The 23,094-nt window shown below is 37.3% G+C and overlaps 1 protein-coding gene across 1 annotated transcript; it reads right to left on the bottom strand.

The window, feature by feature from the left end:
• Window positions 1-8,514: 8,514 nt before the first annotated feature.
• LOC120518214 (extracellular calcium-sensing receptor-like) lies at window positions 8,515-22,711 on the bottom strand. Its single transcript, XM_039740887.1, has 6 exons — window positions 22,497-22,711; window positions 21,384-21,675; window positions 20,351-21,181; window positions 19,541-19,768; window positions 16,993-17,116; window positions 8,515-9,425 (listed from the first exon to the last, which is right to left on the bottom strand). Exons 1-6 carry the CDS (start codon window positions 22,709-22,711, stop codon window positions 8,515-8,517), a joined length of 2,601 nt encoding a protein of 866 aa, XP_039596821.1.
• Between the last annotated feature and the right edge of the window lie 383 nt (window positions 22,712-23,094).

The following is a 23,094-nucleotide window of genomic DNA, read 5'->3' as shown; positions in this document are numbered from 1 at the left end:
TACGAACCAACATACAATTGTCCGTGACTGAAAACCGGAGGAGCGCCGTCGCACCTTCTCCTTCCAAAGCGAAGGACGGGGTTGAACAGCGCTTGTTCAGTACGCACTGCCCGCTTATGTGCCCGCCCCCAACTCCCTACCTGAGTCGCTTTTGTCTGTGTACAGTCCACACGCACCTGTGAGTCACGTTGACAGTTAATTTTCCAAACACCGCCTCAGTCGGTTTCCACGTTGATTTTTCATTGTTCTTTGCAGTTCCAGCTGCTTTTTTATATATAATCCACCAAGTCACCCGACCATGGGGGGGGTTGTTTACAAAGGGTAGGGATGTAATCAGTGCGAGCGTATGACTCGCACGTACTGGGAATTTCTCGTTCATGGGGAACAATTGCAAGCCACGCTCTCCATCACGAATGGGGTTCAACGGCTTACGCACGGCTCCCCGCGCCGGGTAGACACGCGTTGATCCATTCAGTGTAGCGCGCGTGCAGTACCGGACATGAAAGCCACTTGTCCGTCTAAGAATTTGGACGCCGACCGCTGTTGGGTCGTGTAACTATTTGGCAGGTGGGAGTCTCGTTCGTTTTCGGAAATAACCAGCCAAATCGCTCCACCAACTAAGAACTGCCATGCACCACCACCCACAGAATCGAGAAAGAGCTATCAATCTGTCAATCCTCTCCGTGTCCGGGCCGGGTGAGGTTTCATGTGTTGAGTCAAATGAAGCGAAAGGCTTCACACCTGGTGGTGCCCTTCCGTCAATTCCTTTAAGTTTCAGCTTTGTAACCATACTCCCCCCTGAACCCAAAGACTTTGGTTACCCGGTTGGCTGCCCTGTTGCAGGGCCTGCATTGGTGAAGCAGGTGAGACGGTAATGAAACAGAGGCACAGGGCTTATTGGTTTTTAAAGACTGCTTCCTTCATTGGGTTTTAACCAATGCACGGAACGAACCAACACACAATCGTCCATGTGGCGCGGAGGGTGGAACGGGAGGAGAGGAGACGAACATCCACTCCGCTCCTTCCGTCATGCTAGTCTGCTGATTTCTCGTTCAATATGCACTGCTTGCTCATGTGTCCACCTTCAACTCGTCACTCAAGTCGTTGTCGTCTTTGTATAGTCCAGATGCACCTGTGACTCACATAGACTTTTCATTGCTCTGTGCGGTTTTGGTTGCCTTTCTATATATAATCCACCAAGACACCCGACCACGGTAGTAGCGAGGTGGGAGGGGAGTGTGTACTAAGTGCAGGAGCATTTAAGAAGAAGCATGTTTGTCGCGGATGCGAATTGCTGTATGTAGCGTGTAAAACAGTTTGCCAGGGTGCACGCAGTCGTGCGTCGTAACCAAAAACTCGTTTTTTAAAGACTGCTTATTTTATTGTGTTTTAACCTCAGTTGTAAAGGAATGTTTTAAGGATCCCATGGGATACCCCTCGCAAACCGTTTTACACGCTGCATATGGCGATTCACCTCCGCGACAAACATGCCTCTATTAACAGTCAGCGTGGGTCGGAGCTGCATGTTGCCTCTACGACAGACGAATATAAATTACGCCATTTTTTCTGTGTCGTCGTGTCTGAGTTGGTGGGCGTGGCTCTGCGAGTTGTCGTCGTATCCAATGGTCTTGGAGTTGGTGGGCGTGGCTCCTTCCTGCGTGCGCCATAGGTGTCTAACTTGTCGGCGGCTTAGTGAATCGACGCCCCTTCCGGCGTGCTTTCCATGGTCGCCTTGCCTTAGTGAATTATATATATAGGTAGAGGTTTTTATTGTAAAAGTGTTAAATGCTGCTGCAAGAAGAATCATGTGCTTTTCTTGAAGATATTTATTCTCTTTTTTGTTATAAAAGGTGATTGACTTTTAAACAATACAATATATCTCAGTTTGAAAATTATACTTACTGTACTGTACAATAATACATTAAAGATAATAAAGCCTCAAGAATTCAAATTTATCAAATTAATCAGAAAACAGGCTGTGGCAATTCTTTCATGTTCAAAGCATTTGTGTGATTAGGGTTTGATGGCTTCCAAAGCTTAAACTGTATGGCCAAAAGTATGTGGACATCCCTCCAAATTATTGAGTTCAGGTGGTTCAGTCATACCCATTGTTAGCAGATGTATAAAATCAAACACACAGTATTGTAGGTCATACTGAACACTTTAAGTGTGGCACTGTCATAGGATGCCACATTTGCCACAGTATGTAAAATTACTACTCTACTAGATCTGCCCCAGTCAACTGTAAGTGGTAATGTTGTAAATAGGAAGTGCCACAACAGCTTAGCCAAGAAATGGCAGATCAAGCAAACTTGCAGACTGATTCCCGCAAGTCCTGAAGTGCATAGTACGTAAAAATCACCTCTGTTGTGAGTGATGCAACAGAGCATACAGTCAGATCCATAAGTATTTGGACAAGTCAAGTCAAGTCAATTTGACTTGATTTGGACAGTGAAATAATTTTATTCATTTTGGCTCTGTGCACCACAACAATGGATAAGAAATACAGCAATTGTTATATGATTAAAGTGTAGGCTTTCAGCTTTAATTGAAATGGTTTACCAAAAATATCTTATTAATGACAGATATTTTTATACATGACCCCCTCATTTTCAGGTTGTAAATCCTTTATAGGTAACGACTGCCTGAAGTCTGGACCCCATTGCCATCTCCAAATGCTTTGTTTTCACTCTAGTGATACTTTGCCTGGCCTTAACTGCAGCTGTCTTCAGTTGCTGCTTGTTTGTTGGACTTTCTGACATCAGTTTTGTCTTTAGCAAGTGAAATGGATAGTCCAATTAGGTTGAGGTCAGTTGATTGACTTGGCCTTTGAAGAATCCTCCACTTCTTTGCATTGAAAAGCACTTGGTTTGTTTTCGCAGTATTGTACTTCTGTACTGTGAAGCGTTGTCCTATAGGTTTTGCATTTTTTGGTTGAATCTGAGGAATCTTCATTTGCTCAAACTATACTTTGTGGTAAACCCTCTATATTTACTTTTATGATGTACTCTCTTGATTGTAGACTTTGGAAATGATAGGTCTACCTCCCAGAGAGTGTTCTTGGTTTGGATAAATGTTGTGAAGGGTTTTTCCTTCACCAAGGAAAGAATTCTGCAATCATTTACCTCAGTTGTTTTCCATGATTGTCCAGGCCTTCTGGAGTTGCTGACTTCACAAGTGTGTTCCTTCTTTTTAAGAAATTTCCAAATGCTTGATTTGACGACTGTCAAATCTCTCTCTCTAAAGGGTTTATTCTGTTTTCTCAGCCTAATGATGAACTCTTTTTACTTTCATGGACAGCTCTTTGGACATCATATTGAAAGTTCTCAGTGACTGCTTCCAAGTGCAAATTCCACACTTGGAATCAATTCGTAACTTTTCAACTCCTGAATAGTTAATAAAATAATAAGGAAACTGTTCTTACATGAGAACAGTACCAGGGTACTACTAATAGGACCATGTATAAAAATGTCTGTCATTCCTAAATGGCTCATAAAATTTTTTAGGTAAACCCCTTAAATTAAATCACATAAGGATTGTTTTATTTCAAATCCATTGTGGTGGTGTACAGAGCTAAAATTGTGAATATTGTGTCACTGTTCAAATACTTATGGACCTGACTGTAGGTGTTTTTTACGAGCTACACACTTCAGGACTTGCCAGCCTCCAAACTGCTTCTGGAAGCAACATCAGCACAAGAACTGTGCTTTGGGCAAATAATGAAATGGATTTCCATAGCTGAGCTGCTGCACACAATCATATGTTTGTGCGCAATGTGTAGTGTTAGCTGGAGAGATAAAAAGCACATTCTCATACATAGAACAGTACCATTTGTAGCATCAGATGTAGTATTGGATCCTGAAGGGAGATATGTGATGGTCATGGGAGACTTATCTAACTGTAAAATGATTTTGATAAATGTTTATGCACCTAATGTTGATGATAAGGAATTTATACAAAATTTATTTGCATCCATTCCCAATCTGAACACTCATAAACTTATAATGGCTGGGGACTTTAATTGTGTTCTAAATCCACTTTTAGATAAGACTTCCTCCACAGGGGGAACGGCAACTAACACCGCAAAGATAATTACAAAGTTTATAACTGATCACAACTTATCAGATCCCTGGAGGTTTTTAAACCCAAATTCAAGAACATATTCTTTCTACTCACCAGTACATCATTGCTACTCAAGGATTGATTACTTCTTTATAGATAATAACTTCTTGCCTAAGATTAAATCTTGTAAATACGATGCTATTGTTATTTCAGACCATGCTCCGATGATCTTGGAGCTGAAATTACTAAGCCCCATACACTCACCCCAAGAGATGGCGCCTCAATCTGCTTCTATTAGCTGACGAGAATTGTACTGAAATTTATATCCAAACAAATTGAATTCTTTCTAGAGACAAATACATCCCCTGAGATCTCTGCAGGAATACTCTGGGGAACTCTTAAGGCCTTCTTAAGAGGACAGATTATCTCATATCTTTCCCACAGAAATAAATCCGAAGCGAAGAAAGTAGCAGAGATAAAAAGCGAAATTACTAAAATAGATGAAGAACATGCCAGACTACCAAGCGAGACTCTACATAAGAGGAGGCAGGCTCTACATTCAGAATTAAACCTCTTGACAACTAAAGAAACTGAACAACTAATTTACAAATCCAGACATCATTATTATGAACATGGAGAGAAAGCTAATAAGCTTTTAGCGCAACAAATTCACAAGCAAGATGTACGCAACGCAATCTCGTAATTACTAACACTAATGGAGATAAAATCATCGAACACAAAAATATAATGTACACTTTTAGAGACTACTATAAATCCCTATATACTACTGAGTTTAAAGAAGACAATATACAATCTAATGCATTTCTGGATAAATTACAGATACCACAAATTGACGCTTTTAGTGTGGAGGAACTCGATAAACCTCTGTCATTATCAGAATTACTGGATGCTATAAAGTCACCCAAGGTGGAAAAGCAGCAGGCCCTGACGGCTACCCTGCAGAGTTTTACAAGAAATTCTCCGCTCAGCTAGCTCCCTCCTATTAGCAACATTTACAGAAGCCAGAGATAACCAATCTCTTCCACAAACCTTTCGCCAAGCACTAATCACTGTCTTTCCAAAACAAAATAAGGACTTATTACAATGTGCATCATACAGACCAATTTCACTTCTGAATAACGACGTTAAAATACTCTCTAAAATCATAGCTAGAAGGATGGAGAAAGTGCTCCCTCAGTAATATCACAAGACCAAACTGGATTTATTAGGGGCCGACACTTATCTTCAAATCTTCGACGCCTGTTTAATGTAATATACTCACCAACTAAATCAAACACCCCAGAAATATTATTATCATTGGATGCAGAAAAGCATTCGACATGATTGAATGGAAATACCTTTTACTATTTTGGAGAAGTTTGGGTTTGGCCCAACATTTGTGCATGGATTAAATTACTGTATACTAACCCAGAAGCTTCAGTTTGCATCAATAACATTTGTTCAGACTACTTTAACCTAGAACGTGGCACAAGACAAGGATGCCCTTTGTCACCACTGTTGTTTGCAATTGCCATTGAACCACTGGCAATACATTGTCGAAATACTGATCAGATAAAGGGGATTAGCAGAGAAGGACTGGAACAGAAAATCTCATTATATGCAGATGACATGGTACTGTATATATCGGACCCAGAAAATTCTGTGCCTGCAGTCTTAGCAGCACTCACAGAATTTCAAAAGCTCTCTGGTCTCAGAATTAATCTGAATAAAAGTGTACTCTTTCCGTGAATTCTCAAGCATATAATATTAGATTAGACACCCTTCCTTTTATCATTGCAGAACAGTTTAAATACCTCGGGGTAAACATCACAAGTAAACATAAAGCTCTTTATCAACAAAATTTCGTCGCCTGCATGGAAAAAATTAAACAAGACTTGCATAGATGGTCAACCCTTCATCTCACACTAGCTGGAAGAATTAACACTGTTAAGATGAATATTCTTCCTAAGCTCCTTTTTATTTCAAAACATACCAATATACATTAATAAATCGTTCTTTAAGCAATTAGATTCAACAATAACCTCATTTATTTGGAATTCTAAACATCCACGCATCAAAAGAGCGACCCTACAAAGACAAAAGGCAGAAGGCGGCATGGCTCTACCTAACTTCCAGTTTTATTACTGGGCGCAAATATACAGTCGATAAGAACCTGGACACAAATAGAAGAACATACACAGGCATGGACCGCAATAGAAGTAAAATCCTGCAGTACTTCTTTGTATTCCTTGCTCTGTGCTCCAATAAACACACGCTATCGGCAATACACTAATAACCCAATTGTGCTCCACTCACTTAGAATCTGGAACCAATGTAGAAAGCATTTTAAGACGGAGAAGCTTCTTTCTGTGGCACCCTGCAAAAGAACCACCTCTTTCAACCTCACAAACATATGCAGTTTTTAATATCTGGAAAAATTTGGAATTAACTTGCTTAGAGATCTTTATATAGACAACGCCTTTGCATCCTATGAACAATTACATTCCAAATTTAACATTCCAGCTACAAATTTCTTTCACTATCTTCAAATCAGGAACTTTGTTAAACAGAACCTTCCAGATTTTCCTCATCTTGCACCCTCATCCACGCTGGAAAAATATTGCTCAATTTCAAGGAGTTAGACTCCATCTCTACAATATATAAAATCATTTTACAATCCCTTCCTTTCAAAGATCCAAGAGGACACTGGGAAAATGACCTCTCAATTAATATATCAGAAAAGGAGTGGAAAGTAGCAATGCAGAGAATTCACTCAAGCTCCATATGCGCAAAGCATACAATTATACAACTCAAAATTATATATCGAGCACATCTGTCTCGACTAAAACTCTCCAAAATGTTTCCAGGGCATGATCCAACCTGCGAACGTTGCAACCAAGCCCCAGCCTCACTAGGTCACATGTTCTGGGCCTGCACCAAATTAACATTATTCTGGACAAAACTTTTTAATTACCTCTCAGACAGCCTTGGACTCACAATCCCTCTTAACCCATTAACAGCTGTGTTTGGGGTTCTTCCAGAGGGTCTTAAAGTGGAGAAAGACAAACAAATTGTGATTGCATTCACTACACTGTTGGCACGCAGACTTATTCTGATAAACTAGAAGAACCCAAACTCTCCTCTTTAAGTCAGTGGGAAACTGATGTGTTATATTATTTAAAATTGGAAAAATCAAATACTCAGTTAGAGGATCTGTGCAGACTTTTTTCAAAACATGGCAGGATCTAATCAGTAATATTTTGAAATAAGTTTATAAAGCACAGAGAATTTGTTGATTTAGGTATTTTTACAAGCCTTAAATTTTACACCGTTTGGCTTGCTCTCTCTCTCAAGGGTGGGGATCGATCTGTTCTTAATTGCTATGTATTGATTGTAATAAAATTAATAAATAAAATAAATAAAAAAAAAAAAAAAAAAAAAAGCACATTGTAGTAGGACTCTGGATCAGTGGAAATGTGTTCTCTTGAGAGATGAATCACACTTCACTATCTGGCAGTCTGATAGATGAATCTGGGTTTGGCAGGTGCCAGGAGAATGCTACCTTCCTGGACTGCATAATGGCTATTGTAAGGTGTGGTGGAGGAGGTATAATGGTCTGGGGCTGTTTTTAAGGGTTTGGTCTAGTCCCCTTGGTTCCAGTAAAGGGAACTGATAATGCAACAGCTTAAAAAGACATTTTAGACAATTATGCACTTTTGACTTTCTGACAACAGTTTGTAGAAGGCCTCTCTTCCAGCACGACTGTGCCTCTGTGCACAAACCCAAGTCCATAAAGGTATGGTTGATGAGTTTGGGGTTAAAGAACTTAAATAGCCTGCACAAAGCCCTAAGCACAATTCTGTTGAGCTCATTTCAGATGAATTGAAATGCCAATTGCGAGGCAGGTCTTCTAACATCCAACATCAGTACCCAATCTCAGAAAAGCTGTTTTGACTGAATGGGCTCAAATTCCCACAGACACACTCAAATACTTTGTGGAAAGCCTTCCTAGAAGAGTGGAGGCTGTTATAGACACTAGGGTTGGGGGGCAACTCCATATTAATATATATGCTTTTGGAATGGCACATCCAACAAGCTCATATACACATGTGATGGTCAGGTGTCCATATACATTATTTCAGCTGAAGACAGGCGTTATCTAAGATCACATATTAAAAGTGAAAACAAAAGGAGGCATTATGTTTGAAAAGAAAATGTATTTTTTAATTCACAACATAATCTAAATATAGCACAGCTATTGGATATATACACTTCAATGCAATAAAATCATAAAGGGTAGAAAATTTGTTAATATTTTTATAACATAGTGTAAAAAGTACTCATAATTAGAATAAATTATATGAACATTTTCTAACTTTATAATTACATTTGTAATAAAATATATCTGTTATTCTGTGAGATTTCTGATAACAGTATAAAATAATTGCACATTTACTTCTTTGAACCTGCTCTGCCCATTAAGGCTTTCTTTGTGTTTAGTTCTGGTCTCAGAAGAATGATATAACATTTAGGAGCAAAAATTGAAAGAAGAAGACCAAAGCTGGAAGCCAAGATTGCAAATATCTCCACTGCTACGGTATGTTTTCCAGGAGAGCTGATATAAGCAGGTACAAACGTTATCCAGACCATACAGAAGATGAGCATGCTGAATGTGATGAATTTGGCCTCATTGAAGGTATCTGGTAGGTTTCTTGCAAGAAAAGCTAAAAGAAAGCAAATGCAAGCCAGCAAGCCAACATAACCCAAAAGGCAACTAAAACCAATTAAAGACCCAACATGGCACTCAAATATTATTTTGGAATTTTGGTACTTTGTATTTTTATTTGGTACAGGGGGAGCAGTCGTTAGCCATATTAAACATATAATGGACTGAATGAAGGCTGTAAAGAATACAGTGCCTCTCTGTTGAGAAGTACCAAACCATTTGACCATATTATTGCCTGGAAGTGTTGCCTTAAAGGCCATAATTACAACAATAGTTTTGACAAGAATGCAAGATATGCACACAACAAAGCTGATGCCAAATACCACATGTCTTATCATACATGTTAGCTCAGAGGGTTTTCCAATAAAACACAACGCACAAAGAAAACAGAGGGTGAGTGACAACAGCAACAGGAAACTAAGCTCAGAATTATTGGCTTTGACCACCGGGGTGTGTCTGTAGTGGATGAATATGACTAACACCCCAAATGATAGGCAAGCTCCAAATGCTGAGATAGTAGATAAGGTGGCTCCCATTGCATCATCATAAGAGAGAAAATCAATTTCTTTTAAAACACAGTCAGTTTTTCTATCATTAGACCAGTAATCATCTGAGCATTTCACACATTCAGTGGAATCTGAAAGAGAAACAAACATTGATTAAAAAACAAATGAACTAACTCTAACTCACATATCCTTGTACGTTCTGAAATCCTTTATGGTTTTTTGATTTTAAAATAATTCCCCATTGTGTACTCAATAACTATAGACAGAAGTAAGTGGGAAAGTAAGTGGCCACCTAAGCTGACACCTTCTATCATGTATTAAATAATTGGTACAATCTCATTGTTACTCATCTTTTAAATTTGTTTCTATCTGTCATATGATATGTTCAATCAGTCTCTACATTGTTATTTCTGTGTTTTAACAAATTATTATTTATATTTGTAACAGTTCTGTATTTAGTCAGCATAATCTGTACTTGTATTTTCACAGTGAATTGTTCACAGCGCTCTGCACTTGCACACAATGAAAAAGCGCTATAAGTCAAAATAAGTTGGATTGTACAGTATTTTATTGTGTATTATTCTTTTTTCTTATTCTTTCGACTGCTCCCATTAGAGGTCACCACATCGTATCATCTTCTTCCATATCCTCCTATCCTCTGCATCTTGCTCTGTTACACCCATCACCTGCATGTCCTTTCTCACCACATCCATAAACCTTCTTTTTCTCTTGCATGGCAGCTCTATCTTTAACATCCCTCTCCCAATATACCCAGCATCTCTCCTCTGCACATGTCCAAACAAACGCAATCTCGCCTCTCCATCCAACTTGAGCTGACTCTCTAATGTATTAATTTCTAATCATAACCTGAAAAACTTTACTTATGATGTTTGATATTTTTGTTAACAAGCACGTATTTATTATCCTTTTTTCATCCTGTGATATCTTTTTTATTTTTGCAAGTCTGTTCATCCTCAAATTCCCAAAGGATTTGTCTGCACTTGATCAACATATTTCATTACTTTCTGTTATCACCGCAATTCTTGAAAAAATTTGCTTTGTTTCACCATCTGTTGATTCCAACAAAGGTTTTCATATAGAGCCTTCCCCTTTCAAGAAAATGTTCCAAAGACCTTTTGTTCTCCAATAAAAATCATGCTTGGCTATTTTCATTAGAGTTCTACTTTCTTCCTTAAATCCTAATTATAAATAAAGACAAGTGAAGCTTTTCTGTAAACTATGCTGCACTTCTCACTGCTGTTCTACAGGAAGATTCACTTGAAAGATGCCCCGAATATTCTTTTGTAACTTCCGTTAGGATGAAGCAATCTGAACCAATACCCTGACATATGTGTTATTGATTGCATTACATACAATGCTAGAAGTGGTTTCTGTTTTCAGCCAAACACAATTCAATGCGGTACTCCATTTTCCTGAACGTATCAGTAAGAGTCACGGGGGAATGGCAGCAATTTCACGTTGGATGTTTTCCTTCAAATCTTCCACAATGCAAGTAAGTCTGATAGACTTTTTCTTTGAGCATACCCCAAAGGAAGAAATATGGTGTTGTCAAATCTGGTGACCTTTGTGGCCAAAGCCCCTTTGAAATTACCCTGTTGCTGAAAAAGGATTCAATCCTTGATGATGTATGACATGTTGCTCCATCTTGATGGAAGTAACCTTCCATTAACTCACAATCATCCAGTTGATTCTGACATTGCTTAAATGAATTGGTGACCCAATAGGTTTGCACCTTGAAGATGCCCTGCTCAATACTGCACACCACCATCCTGATGAGAAGTCGAGTGGCTGAGTGAAGGGGTAAGTTTGCAGAAGTTGCAAATAGAGGTTAAATGTCACAACAGCTATCTGGCGCCTACCTTATTGTTCGACTCAGGGGTATCCCAGCTTGTTCGAATCTCCATATACTTAGGAGCACATTGCACGTTGTTTTGTTCAGATTGCTTCGTCCTAGCAAGAGTTATTACAGAATTTTCGGGGTCTCTTTCGAGTAAATCTCCCTGTATGTTTTTGAATTGTTATGATGTTCATTCTTTCTGCCAGTTTTCCTTGCTGCTGAAATGTTTAGCCCCTGTTCTTCTCTTTTACTTCTTTATAAATACAATCTCATGCTGAATTTTCAAGTTAAACAAAAAAAAATGGTAATATGTTTAACCAGTACAACAGCTAAGTACATCTTTAAAATGTTCACAGGAACAAGACATGAGTATATTGTTGCAGATAGAGTTACAAGTGACCTAGTGTCAAGTAAGGATGGTGGATCAAGGCAGTGAAGGAACTGTACCACTTATAATGTATGAAACAGTAAGATTAAAACTGATTCTTTGTTAGCTAGCGTAACTAATTGTGATTACAGGACTTCATATAAAACATCTCAAGCAATTTACATGAATTAAACAGGGAAAGTTTTATAGCGCCTAAATTTAAGGACATGTCCTACACCTATTGTGGCACACTAATCCATCTATCTGAATTATGTCATAAGAACACAAAAATGCCTATACAAGAAAAACAAAATTAAAATAACTCTTGAACTTAGCTCTGACATTCATAAAGTGCAGACAGACATCTTTTTTAATGTCACTCTTCATCTACTTTGCCTTTTGCCACTGTTCATCAGTATGCCTTTCTTTTCGATCATCTACTTCAGACCTCTCTCAGCTATTTAATTCATCTGCTTTAATCAAAACAGTCCTGGGCAGGACCCAATAGCCCAGGGGTGTCCAGTTCCAGTCCTGGGGCCTCATGTATAAACGGTGTGTACGCACAGAAATGTTGCGTAAGAACTTTTCCACGTTCAAATCGTGATGTATAAAACCTGCACTTGGCATAAAGCCACGCACTTTTCCACGGTACCTCATACCTTGTCGTACGCAAGTTCTCCGCTCGGTTTTGCAAACTGGCGACACCCAGCGTCAAAGCAATGCTACTGATCCTGTGTGGTTACTCCTTATTTTCCTGACGTGGCTTTATAAATACACTGAAACTAACCGCACATTGTTTATTAATGTAATGCATCTGATTGTAATTAACTTGTAACAATATAATGGTCCAGGGAATAGCCATAGTATACCACATACCATAACTGCTTTAGCGTTGTTACTCTAACTGCACCTTCTTCTTCTTTCCGCTGCTCCCGTTAGGAGTTGCCACAGCGGATCATCTTTTTCAATATTACTGTCACTGCACCACTCAGAGTACAAGTATTTATATCACTGTATCTGAGTGTGAATCACAGCAGCAGCTGATCGGAAAGAGAATTATCGGTATATGGCATTAAGCACACGCTGTCTCGGCCATGGCCAAACGTTTCAAAGCCTTACCTGTAAGGATCTCGCAGTTCAGAAACAGTTTCATCCCAAGAACTATAAACACACTCAATCAAGCGCTCCTTGTAGAACTGTTTGTACTTATAAGTACAATTACCTCACTGTAAACTTGCACTACAGTTATAATATTACACAACCTGCGCCACTTTATAAAGAGAGTATTTACATATGATGACGATATCATTTTTAAGATGAAATGCAGCAAAATATGTTTATTATATTTTACAGATAAAACTTTAACTTCATTTAAATAATCTAAATTCTTCACTGGTACTGAAGGATAGAATAATTAAACATGTACTATGAAGATATTTCAATGTTCCTTTAACGTTTTGAACAATCGGCGCTATAAGCTTACAGATGGCTTAACGTCTATTACAGAGCTGATTGTGTGGTGATCCACCATGTATAAGATACCATATTGACACTGGACTTTTTCTATTGGACAAAGAGCCGCCCCTGAGTACTGCTGCAATAAATAATTTCATCGAAAGTCGCACACAATCACTGCACTGTGAAACTCATGTTTAATAACGTGCTTTAACTCCTATCATCATAAAAATGATATCACGTATACATCTCAGTATTTTAGTTATTCAGAGAGCTGTAATATCACGAATGTAATGGATTCTGTGTCCAGTTGGAGGAAGAGAGCCGGTTTAAGAAGCAAGTAATGATTCACACACATAGAACACATTGAAGATCAAATAAAAAACAAAGCATTTAACGTGCTACTTTAATTACGATGTGATTTGAGAAACTGGTTAATTAAACAATTTTAAGATGAAGTTTATGATGTTCTACTTTAATGACAAAATAAACTATGTGATTAAAGTGGAAATGTCGAGATTTAAGTTGACATTTCGTGCTTTTTCCCCACTGTTTGCCTTTGTTTTCTCTGTACCCTAATAAACTTTCATATGACACTCAGACAGTGGGCTACAACACGCCTTTTCACGGCGACTTTTATATGTGAGTTCTTTTATATTTCCAGCGCTGTGCGATTTTGTGAACGTGAGCTTTCAAGTTTCTCCAACACGCTATGTCACTCGATCAACTTCCTTTTGTTGATTATACCACGGTTTATTTGAACAAATAGTATGTTTTTCTTTTGCCTCCACTTGGTATTCGCTGAAATTCTAATATTTTCCCCCGTGCTTTTCCCATTGTCTTTTCACAGAAGGCTGAGCTTAAGGGCGATTTATATTTATTTGCATATTCAAAGAGGCGTAATTCTGGGAGGAGTTGGGGCGTTACATAAAGCGCGTGCACGAGCATTACTTTTCACGCTGATCGGGATTTATGTAGCGGAAGAAGTTGGAGTACGCACAGATTCCTGCATCTGGATTTTTTTGTGCATAAGCACATTTCGGCTTTTGTGCTTACGCCATGTTATAGTGCGAGTTCTACGCACTGCATTATACATGAGGCCCCTGGTGGGCCGCAGTGGCTGCAGGTTTTCATTCTAACCCTTTTCCTAATCAGCTAGCAGTTTTCACTGCTAATTAACTCCTTTTCCCTTCATTTTAATAGCCCTGTTTTTAAGGAGTCAGTCCTCTGAATTGATTTGTTTCATCATTAAATGACAGCCAAACAGAAATGAGATGAGAAATGAAACAAATGATGAACAGCTAAATTGGAATGTCAAACTCCAGCCAATTTCACTCCAACCAGTTTCTTAATGACAAGCCAATTCTTGCTGTTAATTAAAGCTGTTATTGAATATCATGACTTGTTGCTGCTCTCATAAGACCACCGTCAAGATATTTTGGTGACCTGAACAGACCAACATGACCGAGACCTTCACCTTTCTTTATTTTCAGATTAGCTGGTGATGTGGCGGCTTGTTTTGTGTCTCATTATTGTTTGGCTGCTCATTAAGGAAAAAGAAGAATCACAAAAATAAGGCAAAACAAGTTAATCAGCAGCAAAAGTGGCTCAATAATTAAGAAGATGGTTAGAATGAAAACCTGAAGCCACTGCGGCCCACCATGACCAGAGCTGGACACCCCTGCAATAGCTGAAACATATTTCTGACTTTTTTTAAATGTAGAATTAACTTTCAATTAATTTTGCACCTTGCAAGTGTACACACTTGAGCATGATTGTGTGTGTTTATATGAAACATAATACTGTATGTGCCATGGAGTAACAAAACTTTGCATCATCATAATACCATGTCTTATCAAACTGACATATGTTAGATATAGTAGTAGGTAGCCTGTAGAGTTGCAGGCTAGATGTGGTAATACAAGACAGGAACAGGACCGAGCTGTGCAATAAGAAAAATAGGAATAAGAAAATGTGTGCCAACATTTTTAATAGTGAGTGACCCGTGCACTAATTGGACGGGACAACCATGTAAAAATTATATGAGAGAAGGAGCAATCCCTCACATTGTTAGATGGCAGCAAAATGTTGAGGCACTACTGTATTGTAAACTATTGGGGGAATTGCTGTGGCCTTAAGAGCAGAAGTTATCTGAGGAAAACCAGGGCAGTGGCGTAGCTATTGAGTTAAAGAAAGGCTAAAGCAGACAGACAAATGAAGAAGGAAAGAGAGAAAGAAAGAATTAAGAGATGCAAAATTTAGTACTTTAAAGTTACAGTATGCGGGTAATTGGGTGAGCCTCCCTATCTTACAGAGTGTGATCAACGATTATTTTGAGCAAAAGCATAACCAGCAGATGATTCTGGAACCAAAAGATGTGGTCAGAAGTGAACAAGGGACATGGCCAGAGAGACAGAACAAACACTACAGAAGGACAAGGCAAAATCAAAGTTCAGGAAATAAAGCAGAAGTCAAAAACAAAAGCTATTGCTAGGGTCTGCTCGGAAAAGAAGCTGAATCACTAAAATGAAACTGCTTGGAATATCCACTGGGGGGTAAAGAAACTGTTCAATGTATTATACTCAATATTGAACTACTGGTGACATCACTACAATAATACAAACAGAAATGTGACAATGCATAAAAACATGGCTTCATGAAGATCACATATATGACAGCAAAGAAAAAACACCAGAAACAGAAGGCCAAAAAGTGGAAACTAAAGTGAGAAATGAATTATCCACGTATAAAAACCCCAAACTAAACAAAAATTATGTGTAAAGGTGATGAACATACTTTATAATGCAGGTTCTTTATACAGTACTTTAAAGTTGTATAGTTAAGTTGATCAGCCACCAAGTAGGAACACAGGCCCGGAGAATCAAACAGGTGTGCTTTAACTTCTTTTACTGCATTTGTTTTTGTGTGTTCTCTCTATTTTAAATGAGATTACTGTGGAATCAACACACATTTCTTTTGTTACTAGTTCTGTTCTTTTTGGTATTATTCTAGGTATTGGTAAATATGTGACCCACCCAGAAGAAGACTGTGACTACTTTCTTGAAGCGGCTACAGAATAGTATGTGGTTTTTCTTTCTGCCAGCCTTCCTAGGGCTTGGTCTCACACAAAAGCTTAAAATATTAACTTGGCTCATCCTATTGGAAAAGAAAACACTAATGCAAAGCAATCCACCAAATGAAATACTACAGTTATATTAAAAATGAATCAAATAAATACACACACGTATATATGCAAAAAAACTCCATACATAAAAATAGGCAGCCACAGTGGAATATTCTGCCATGCTGCAATATAGTACAAATTATAGGAACAGAGGTCTCTAGAATTCTGTAGCCGTTTATAACAGTTGTTGCCTATTTTCTGCAAAATGAAAAAGCAGTGGAATGAAAGGAAAAATGATCAGTAAATGAGAAGGTTAAACTTGAATGTCAAAAATGGGCCAAGGCCATCAACTAGAAAGTAAAAAAAAAATCTAAAACCCAAAACACCAAGCAAAAATAATTTCTTGTAGATTTCATGTCCAATATCTTGGCCTCCAAGACAGGGACATCTTCATAAAAAATACCTTCTGGCCAAAGCCATTATTATGTACTACTGGTGGATATCACATGGCAGCAACAGGGCCATATAGCAGTCAACAACATGGCACCTGGATTCAAAATAACCACAAAATGACAATGCCCGTGGTAAACAACATGGCAGAGAAGAGGTAAGCATATTAAACCAATAACCACAAAAAATATGAAAATGTACAAAAAGACAAATTATTGCAGATTGGCCAAGATTCCTTAAAGCATCCCTCTAGGAAAACAATGCTTATAAGTTGTTATATGTCTGGAATTACTTTTGTGTAGTTCATTCAGCAGGGTGATATTCTGCACAATGATGAATTCATATTTTACAAATTATTCAGAACATATTACTTCTGGAAATTTAAACTGAGCTGATTAGTGATCATTTTCAAAGCATCAGTTTTCAAAATACCAAGTGCCATACCTGTTTTACTGCTGATTTCCCCATCCGCACACTGTATACAATCGAAACAGCAAAATGGCTGTCCTTTCCTGGCTGATTTTCTTGTTCCTGGTTGACAGCTTTCACTGCAAATTGACTTTGGTATCTAAGAACAACAGGTGGAAGAGAGACTGAGAACTTTATTTTCTTTTGAATGTCATTCAGATTAATATGTAATATGTCATATGGGGCACAGATGGCATAAAATAATACATAACTTTACTGTTCTGTTTCACATACTGGAAAAACTATTGCAAAAAATAATTCATAGATCATTGGTCAGTATTTTTGAGCACAGAAATGTGTCTGAAACGTCAGCAGCTTTTTAATATTTTGTTGTTTTTTAAGAATTTCTAATACTGTAGTCTGTGTTTACAGGAGTTAAGAATTACACTTCTGCAATTAAACTTCAGAAATATGAACTGCTAGAATAAAAAGTATTATGATCTTTGAATCTGCCATCTACTGTTTCCTATTTTTAACAATGTTATCGGTTTTTTAAAAATTAGAAGCCTTTAAAAATGTCATTTTGCAATAACTGTTTTTGCACACTATTTTATGAATTAGTACAATATATCTTTGTTTTTCCTTGCATTTCAGTTTTAGATTCCTTACTTTGAGTTTAAAATACAGTGCCTATGAAAAGTATTGCACTCTTTAGAAGTTTTGTTGTTATACAAATTGGATCACAGTGGATTTAGTTTAGTTTTTTGACACTGATCAAAGTGGTCTAAATTAATTATAAATATAAAACACTAAGTTGTTGATTGCTTAATATTTCTCTCCTTTAATATGCCACACTTAAATTATCACTGATGCAGTCTGATGGTATTATAAGTCACATAGTTCAATGGAGATCAACTGTCTGTAGTCAGGAGTTTTAGTTGATTGTATTATAAATGCACCTAATCTGGCAGGTGCAATGTGTAGTGAGTTAGTATTGTGGCCTAACCACAATGAAGACAAAAGAACACTCCAAGTAACTCCGTGAAATAGTGGCTGAAAAGCACAAGTTAGGAGAGGGAGACAAGTCTCTGAATATCCCTTGTAGACCAGTTAAATCAATCATCAAGAGATGAAAAGACTCCGGCACAGCTGTAAGGCTGCCTAGAGTGGTCATCCACAAATACTTAGTGATCATTTGAATGAAGACTAATGATGTAGGACACCAAGAGGCCAATGATACCTGTGAAGAAGTTACAAGTTGCGGTTCAAGAAACTGTACAGAAAAGAACTGTTATCCTGGTGCTTCACCAGACACAGCTTCATAGGAAAGTAACAAAGAGAAATCCACTGTTAAAAAACAAACAGAGAGTTTACCAGAAGGCACCTGGGAAACTCTGATGTTATAGAAGAAGATTCTATAGTCCGATAATACCAAAATTGAGCTTTTTAAGAAGTCAGACTAAATATCCATGTTTGGCATAAATCATACACTTCCCATTATCAAAAACACACCATCCCTGCCATGAATCATAGTGGTGGCAGCATCATACTGTGGTTGACACCTCTGTGCAGCTGACACAGGATGGCTCAAGATAGTAGAGGGTGAAATAAATGTAACAAAATACAGAAAAATCCTTGGAGAAAAACTGATGCAGTCTGCAAAGAACCTGCACTTTGAGTGAAGATTTGTTTTCAAGCAAGACAACATCCCCAAGTATAATGCCAAAGCTACACAAAAATGTATTAAAATAATGTTAATTAATTGAAGTGGCTGATTCAGAGTCCAGATCTCAATCCAACTGACAGTTTATCACTGGACTTGGAAACTGAGCTTGTGCAGTTTTGCAAAGAAGAATGGGGACAAATTGCAGTGTCCATATGTGCAAAACTGATAGAGAGATTTGATCACATAGACTCAAGGCTGTCACGGCTGCCAAAACTGCATCTACTAAATACTGACTTGAAAAGAGTGTATACGTTTACAATCAATCAGTTAAATTAGTTTATACCACTTTGCATTGATCTGCTTTGACATTAAAAAGTGTTTTCTGCCGATTGATGTTAAAGAAGCCGAATTAAACCTACTGTGATTCAATTTTGCTTATGGATGAATACTTTTGTAGTGCAAGCTGTCTAATGGGTCTTAAGGTATACTGCTTTTCTATAACATGTTTAAACCTTCTAAATTATTCGAAATTCACTACAGCGGGTTGGCTAATGGATGGATGGATGTTTCATATTCATTAATATAAACAGAAATCTGCAATAGTAGCGCCATTGTTATTAAACCTACCCTAATATGCTCAATAGCTGTAACGTAAAATTCATCTTTCATTAACTGTAACAAATCTTTCATGATTATATTTGGAGTAAACATGAATGTAGTATTTTCTTCATACTTAATGGCAGTTTGATGCAACAAAAAGGCAATTTAAAGAGTGGACTTTCTATTCTGCTTAGATTACTTTCTTTTTAAAATGAAGCATTAAGCTTAATGCCATTTGTGGATATAAAATTAACAAGCTACATTTGCAAGATATGGATAAGGTTTAACACAATCAAATAATACTTAAGGAAGTCTTACAGCTCCATGTTTAAAATTCCAAAAGATTGTATCTTCATTAATAAACAGCTTGGATCCGGTTGTCTTTGATGCATCAAAAATTCCAATATTTCGAATTTTAATAGACCCATCTCTATCCTGCTGCCAGTTAACAATGTCATATACAGCAAGAGGATCGCCATTTTTGTCAAAAACTATTGTTTCTCCTAAATGATTAGTGAAGTTCACTTCTTTTAGGTAGTGAAAAAGCTAAACAGAAACAGATACATCATATTAATGTTTGGTCCAGAATTTCTACAAATTCTCTATTTCATGTCTGCAGTTATTAGCAGTTAAATTCACGAAAAAAACTGGTATAAGACATGGACAATACCATCTGATTTAACACTGGTCCAGCAAAGGTTACAAACATGCATGCAGGCACACCTTCACAACAGACTAAATTAGAACTATCCATGTGTCTAAAACCAATTTCACTGTTTGATAACATTCTGATTGAAAAAGACCCCCCTTGAAGAAGATTAACCAGAGTGCAAAAAATGTGAGGCAGCAGCATTACACAAGACATGCGATGTTGTAGCCACAGTGTGGGTCTCTGAGCTACATCCAATCCAATCCAATTTTATTTATAAAGCACTTTAAAACAACCAGCACAGGACCAAATGGATATTTAGGTTAGGTTGCTGCCTCCATCTCACTTTGTGACTCTTTTACATTGTTTCATGGAAACTTCATTAATATTTTTGGTTACTTCAGAATGGATTATGTACTTTTTTTTGCATTATCCCTACCACAACAATAAACAACCACACTCTTAACATTCATGTTTACCTGCCAGGATTGCACTTTCTTGATATTTGCACAGCTGCTATTCTCAAAAGGCCCGTGTCCATCTTTGCAAGACATTAGGTTATGTAGAGCATGCGCCAAGGCATAGACCGCCTTATGCACATTATATGAGGATCTTAGCTCAGATACATCACTATAGGCTGTTTCTTTACTTATAATGTCTTCAAATCCTGTGCATGCTTTAAAACCTTCCAAGTCAGACCAAGTCACATCGCTTCCATTTTCAAAAAATTTACAACCAAACACTGTTTCCCAAAATTGAATCAACAAGTTATTTTTGGGGTCAAAATCTGGACGGATTTGCAGAAGAAATTTGTGAAGCCCTGGGATTTCTCCTCTGCGTATGGCAATGCCTATTACTCCTCCAAATGAGGCAAAATTTTCTTTGATGGCTATTACAGATGAAGTGCTCCACGCTTCACTGGCAATCCACTGTTTGCCTGTAACATTTTGACGAACAACTTCTTTTATTAAAGGAGTTAATTCTTCTTCTGAAGAAAATATAACTATAACAGTTGCTGTGGACTGTTTAATAGATTTCACAATTCGCAAAATAATTTTACTTTCAGTAAGTGATGGAACAGTTTCTGTGAAAGAAATGCATCCATATTTCTGGAATTCTTCCAGAAAGATTTTGATAGCAGATTGCCCATAGTCATCATCTGTTGCTAAAGCACCCACCCAAGTCCATCCATAACGTTTAATAATTTGAATCACAGCTTCAACCTGAAAGGCATCAGCAGGAACTGTCCTAAAGAATGTTGGAAATTCTTGTTTATTGCTTAAGCAGGAGCAGGTTGAAAAATAACTGACCTACTAAAACAAAAGGGTTTCTGTGAGACTTTTTCATAGATAGGAATTTTTATATTATCATCAATCAATCCATCATTTTTAAGGTGTAATGGAGCTGAAGTCTATTCTGGTAACAGTGAGCACCATAACACTCATTGCTGCCAGGAAAGGCTTCAATTATAATAAATATTAGAAATACAATTTGTGCAATAGTATACTTTACCATAGGTATTTGGAAAAGAGTCAGCAGCCGTAGAATAGCAATAGAATATGTTGACACGGGATCCCCAACAATGGCAACCACTGGAGGAGGTCCCTGACACATGAAATCAGATTGAACATTGTCTTCACCACTGATGAGAGTAGTTGCTGCTCGAAGAGCTACTGGAAGACTCACACAGTTATCATAGAGCTGGTACCCAAGTGTTATGTTTGGCAGAAGGTCTGGGTTCTTGTTTATTTCCTCAATTGCAAAGACCATAGTTTGTGCCTTTTGAAATGATGAAATTTCAAAACTAAGGAAAGACAAAAATATATTCTAAATAATTTACTAGCCTACATCTCTTAGAAAAGTATAGATAATCGAACATCAGAAAGCCAGATTTCAGTAAGCAGTTTCAAAAAAGAGATACAACCTAATAACAGAAAAATTGTTACATGGTCAATGGCTAAAACAGACATGCTGACTGTGTTATACAATGAATGTGTTGAGTTTACACACCATTACTGAAATTAATGGAAATGTTTAAAAGAAGCCAAGTCATGTCAGATCTTTTTGATATTTAATGAAAGAATATAACAAACCATATATAACTGGAATTAAAAAAAAATATATATGGCATTTATTTCCTTAAGTATAATCAAGCAATGGCTTAAAAATTGGCATTCTGAAATGGCTGATTTGGAGCCTCTGTCCTTTAGAAAGTGTCTGCTCTCACCATAAGGTGTTTGGGCAGAGCAGATCACCTCACCTCTGAACTTGATCTACTCTCGAAAGAAGAGTGGGATAAAATTTTGAAATTGAAAAAGACCCATTCAAGCACATTTAATACAGTAATCAAATAATTTTTATAGGTGTAGATGTAACATTATTTTATGCAGCAGAAGCCATGTCATTTAAATTTAGCCAAATACTTTATGCAATAATTTGATTATTCTTTTATAGATTTACTACATGTTGAATTTTTTAATGTTATATTTTAAAATATACCTCAGAAAGACATTTTTTAAACATAATATCCTGAAATATTTTGTTGATCATGTTCACTATAACTTAAAATTTTCATAGAATACTACTGTTTTTTCTAAAGCACAAGTACTCACAAAAATCACTTACCCTTCACATGTAAGTTGAGTAGGTCTGGACCTGAAGGACAGCTCTGGGGGTATAGTTTTAAAATTTGCAGTAAATATTCCACCTAACATAATGTCTCCATTTTTATATAATCCTCCCAGCTCAAAAGTGGCTTGAGCTTTACACAAATCTTCTTTACCAGCAAGTATTGAAAATGCTAGACACTGGAGTACGTAGGCAAAGAGGATGTATTTCATGTTTAGAGTGCCTGTGAGAAAGGCAAATATGATGCAAGTTTTCCCTTTAAATAAAAAACCACAACCCATGAGATATTTGCAGTGGGCTTCTGCTCAGTTTGCAAAATTAATACACCAGAGGCACTAAATTGCAGTTTGTAAAACAGCCAATATTCCATTAATCATTAAAACGTTGTCATATGCTGAACCCTTAGCCTGCTTTGCTATGATTTATTGTCACCATACAGCCTCTACACAACACCAGGCTTTCAGTTCAGGGCTTTTAAAATGTAATCAGAAAAAAAAGAGAGATGAAACTCCCTTATAAAACCATTCAATAGTTTATTTAACACATAAAAAAATCAAGTTCCATAACAGTAGTAAAAATTAATTAAAAGACAAAA

The sequence above is a fragment of the Polypterus senegalus genome, chromosome 1, assembly GCF_016835505.1.
Source record: "Polypterus senegalus isolate Bchr_013 chromosome 1, ASM1683550v1, whole genome shotgun sequence".
NCBI lineage: Eukaryota > Metazoa > Chordata > Cladistia > Polypteriformes > Polypteridae > Polypterus > Polypterus senegalus.
This window is presented reverse-complemented; position numbering and strand designations above follow the sequence as displayed.

What these genes read in the sequence shown, in the direction of transcription:
- LOC120518214 (XM_039740887.1), bottom strand. Translation starts at nt 22,711, where the DNA reads ATGAAATACATCCTCTTTGCCTACGTACTCCAGTGTCTAGCATTTTCA. An exon ending in AGAAAGTGCAATCCTGGCAG is followed by an intron (nt 19,769 to 20,350) that starts GTAAACATGAAT and finishes GTTTCTGTTTAG; the next exon opens with CTTTTTCACTACCTAAAAGA. An exon ending in GGAAATCAGCAGTAAAACAG is followed by an intron (nt 9,426 to 16,992) that starts GTATGGCACTTG and finishes TTTCTCTTTCAG; the next exon opens with ATTCCACTGAATGTGTGAAA.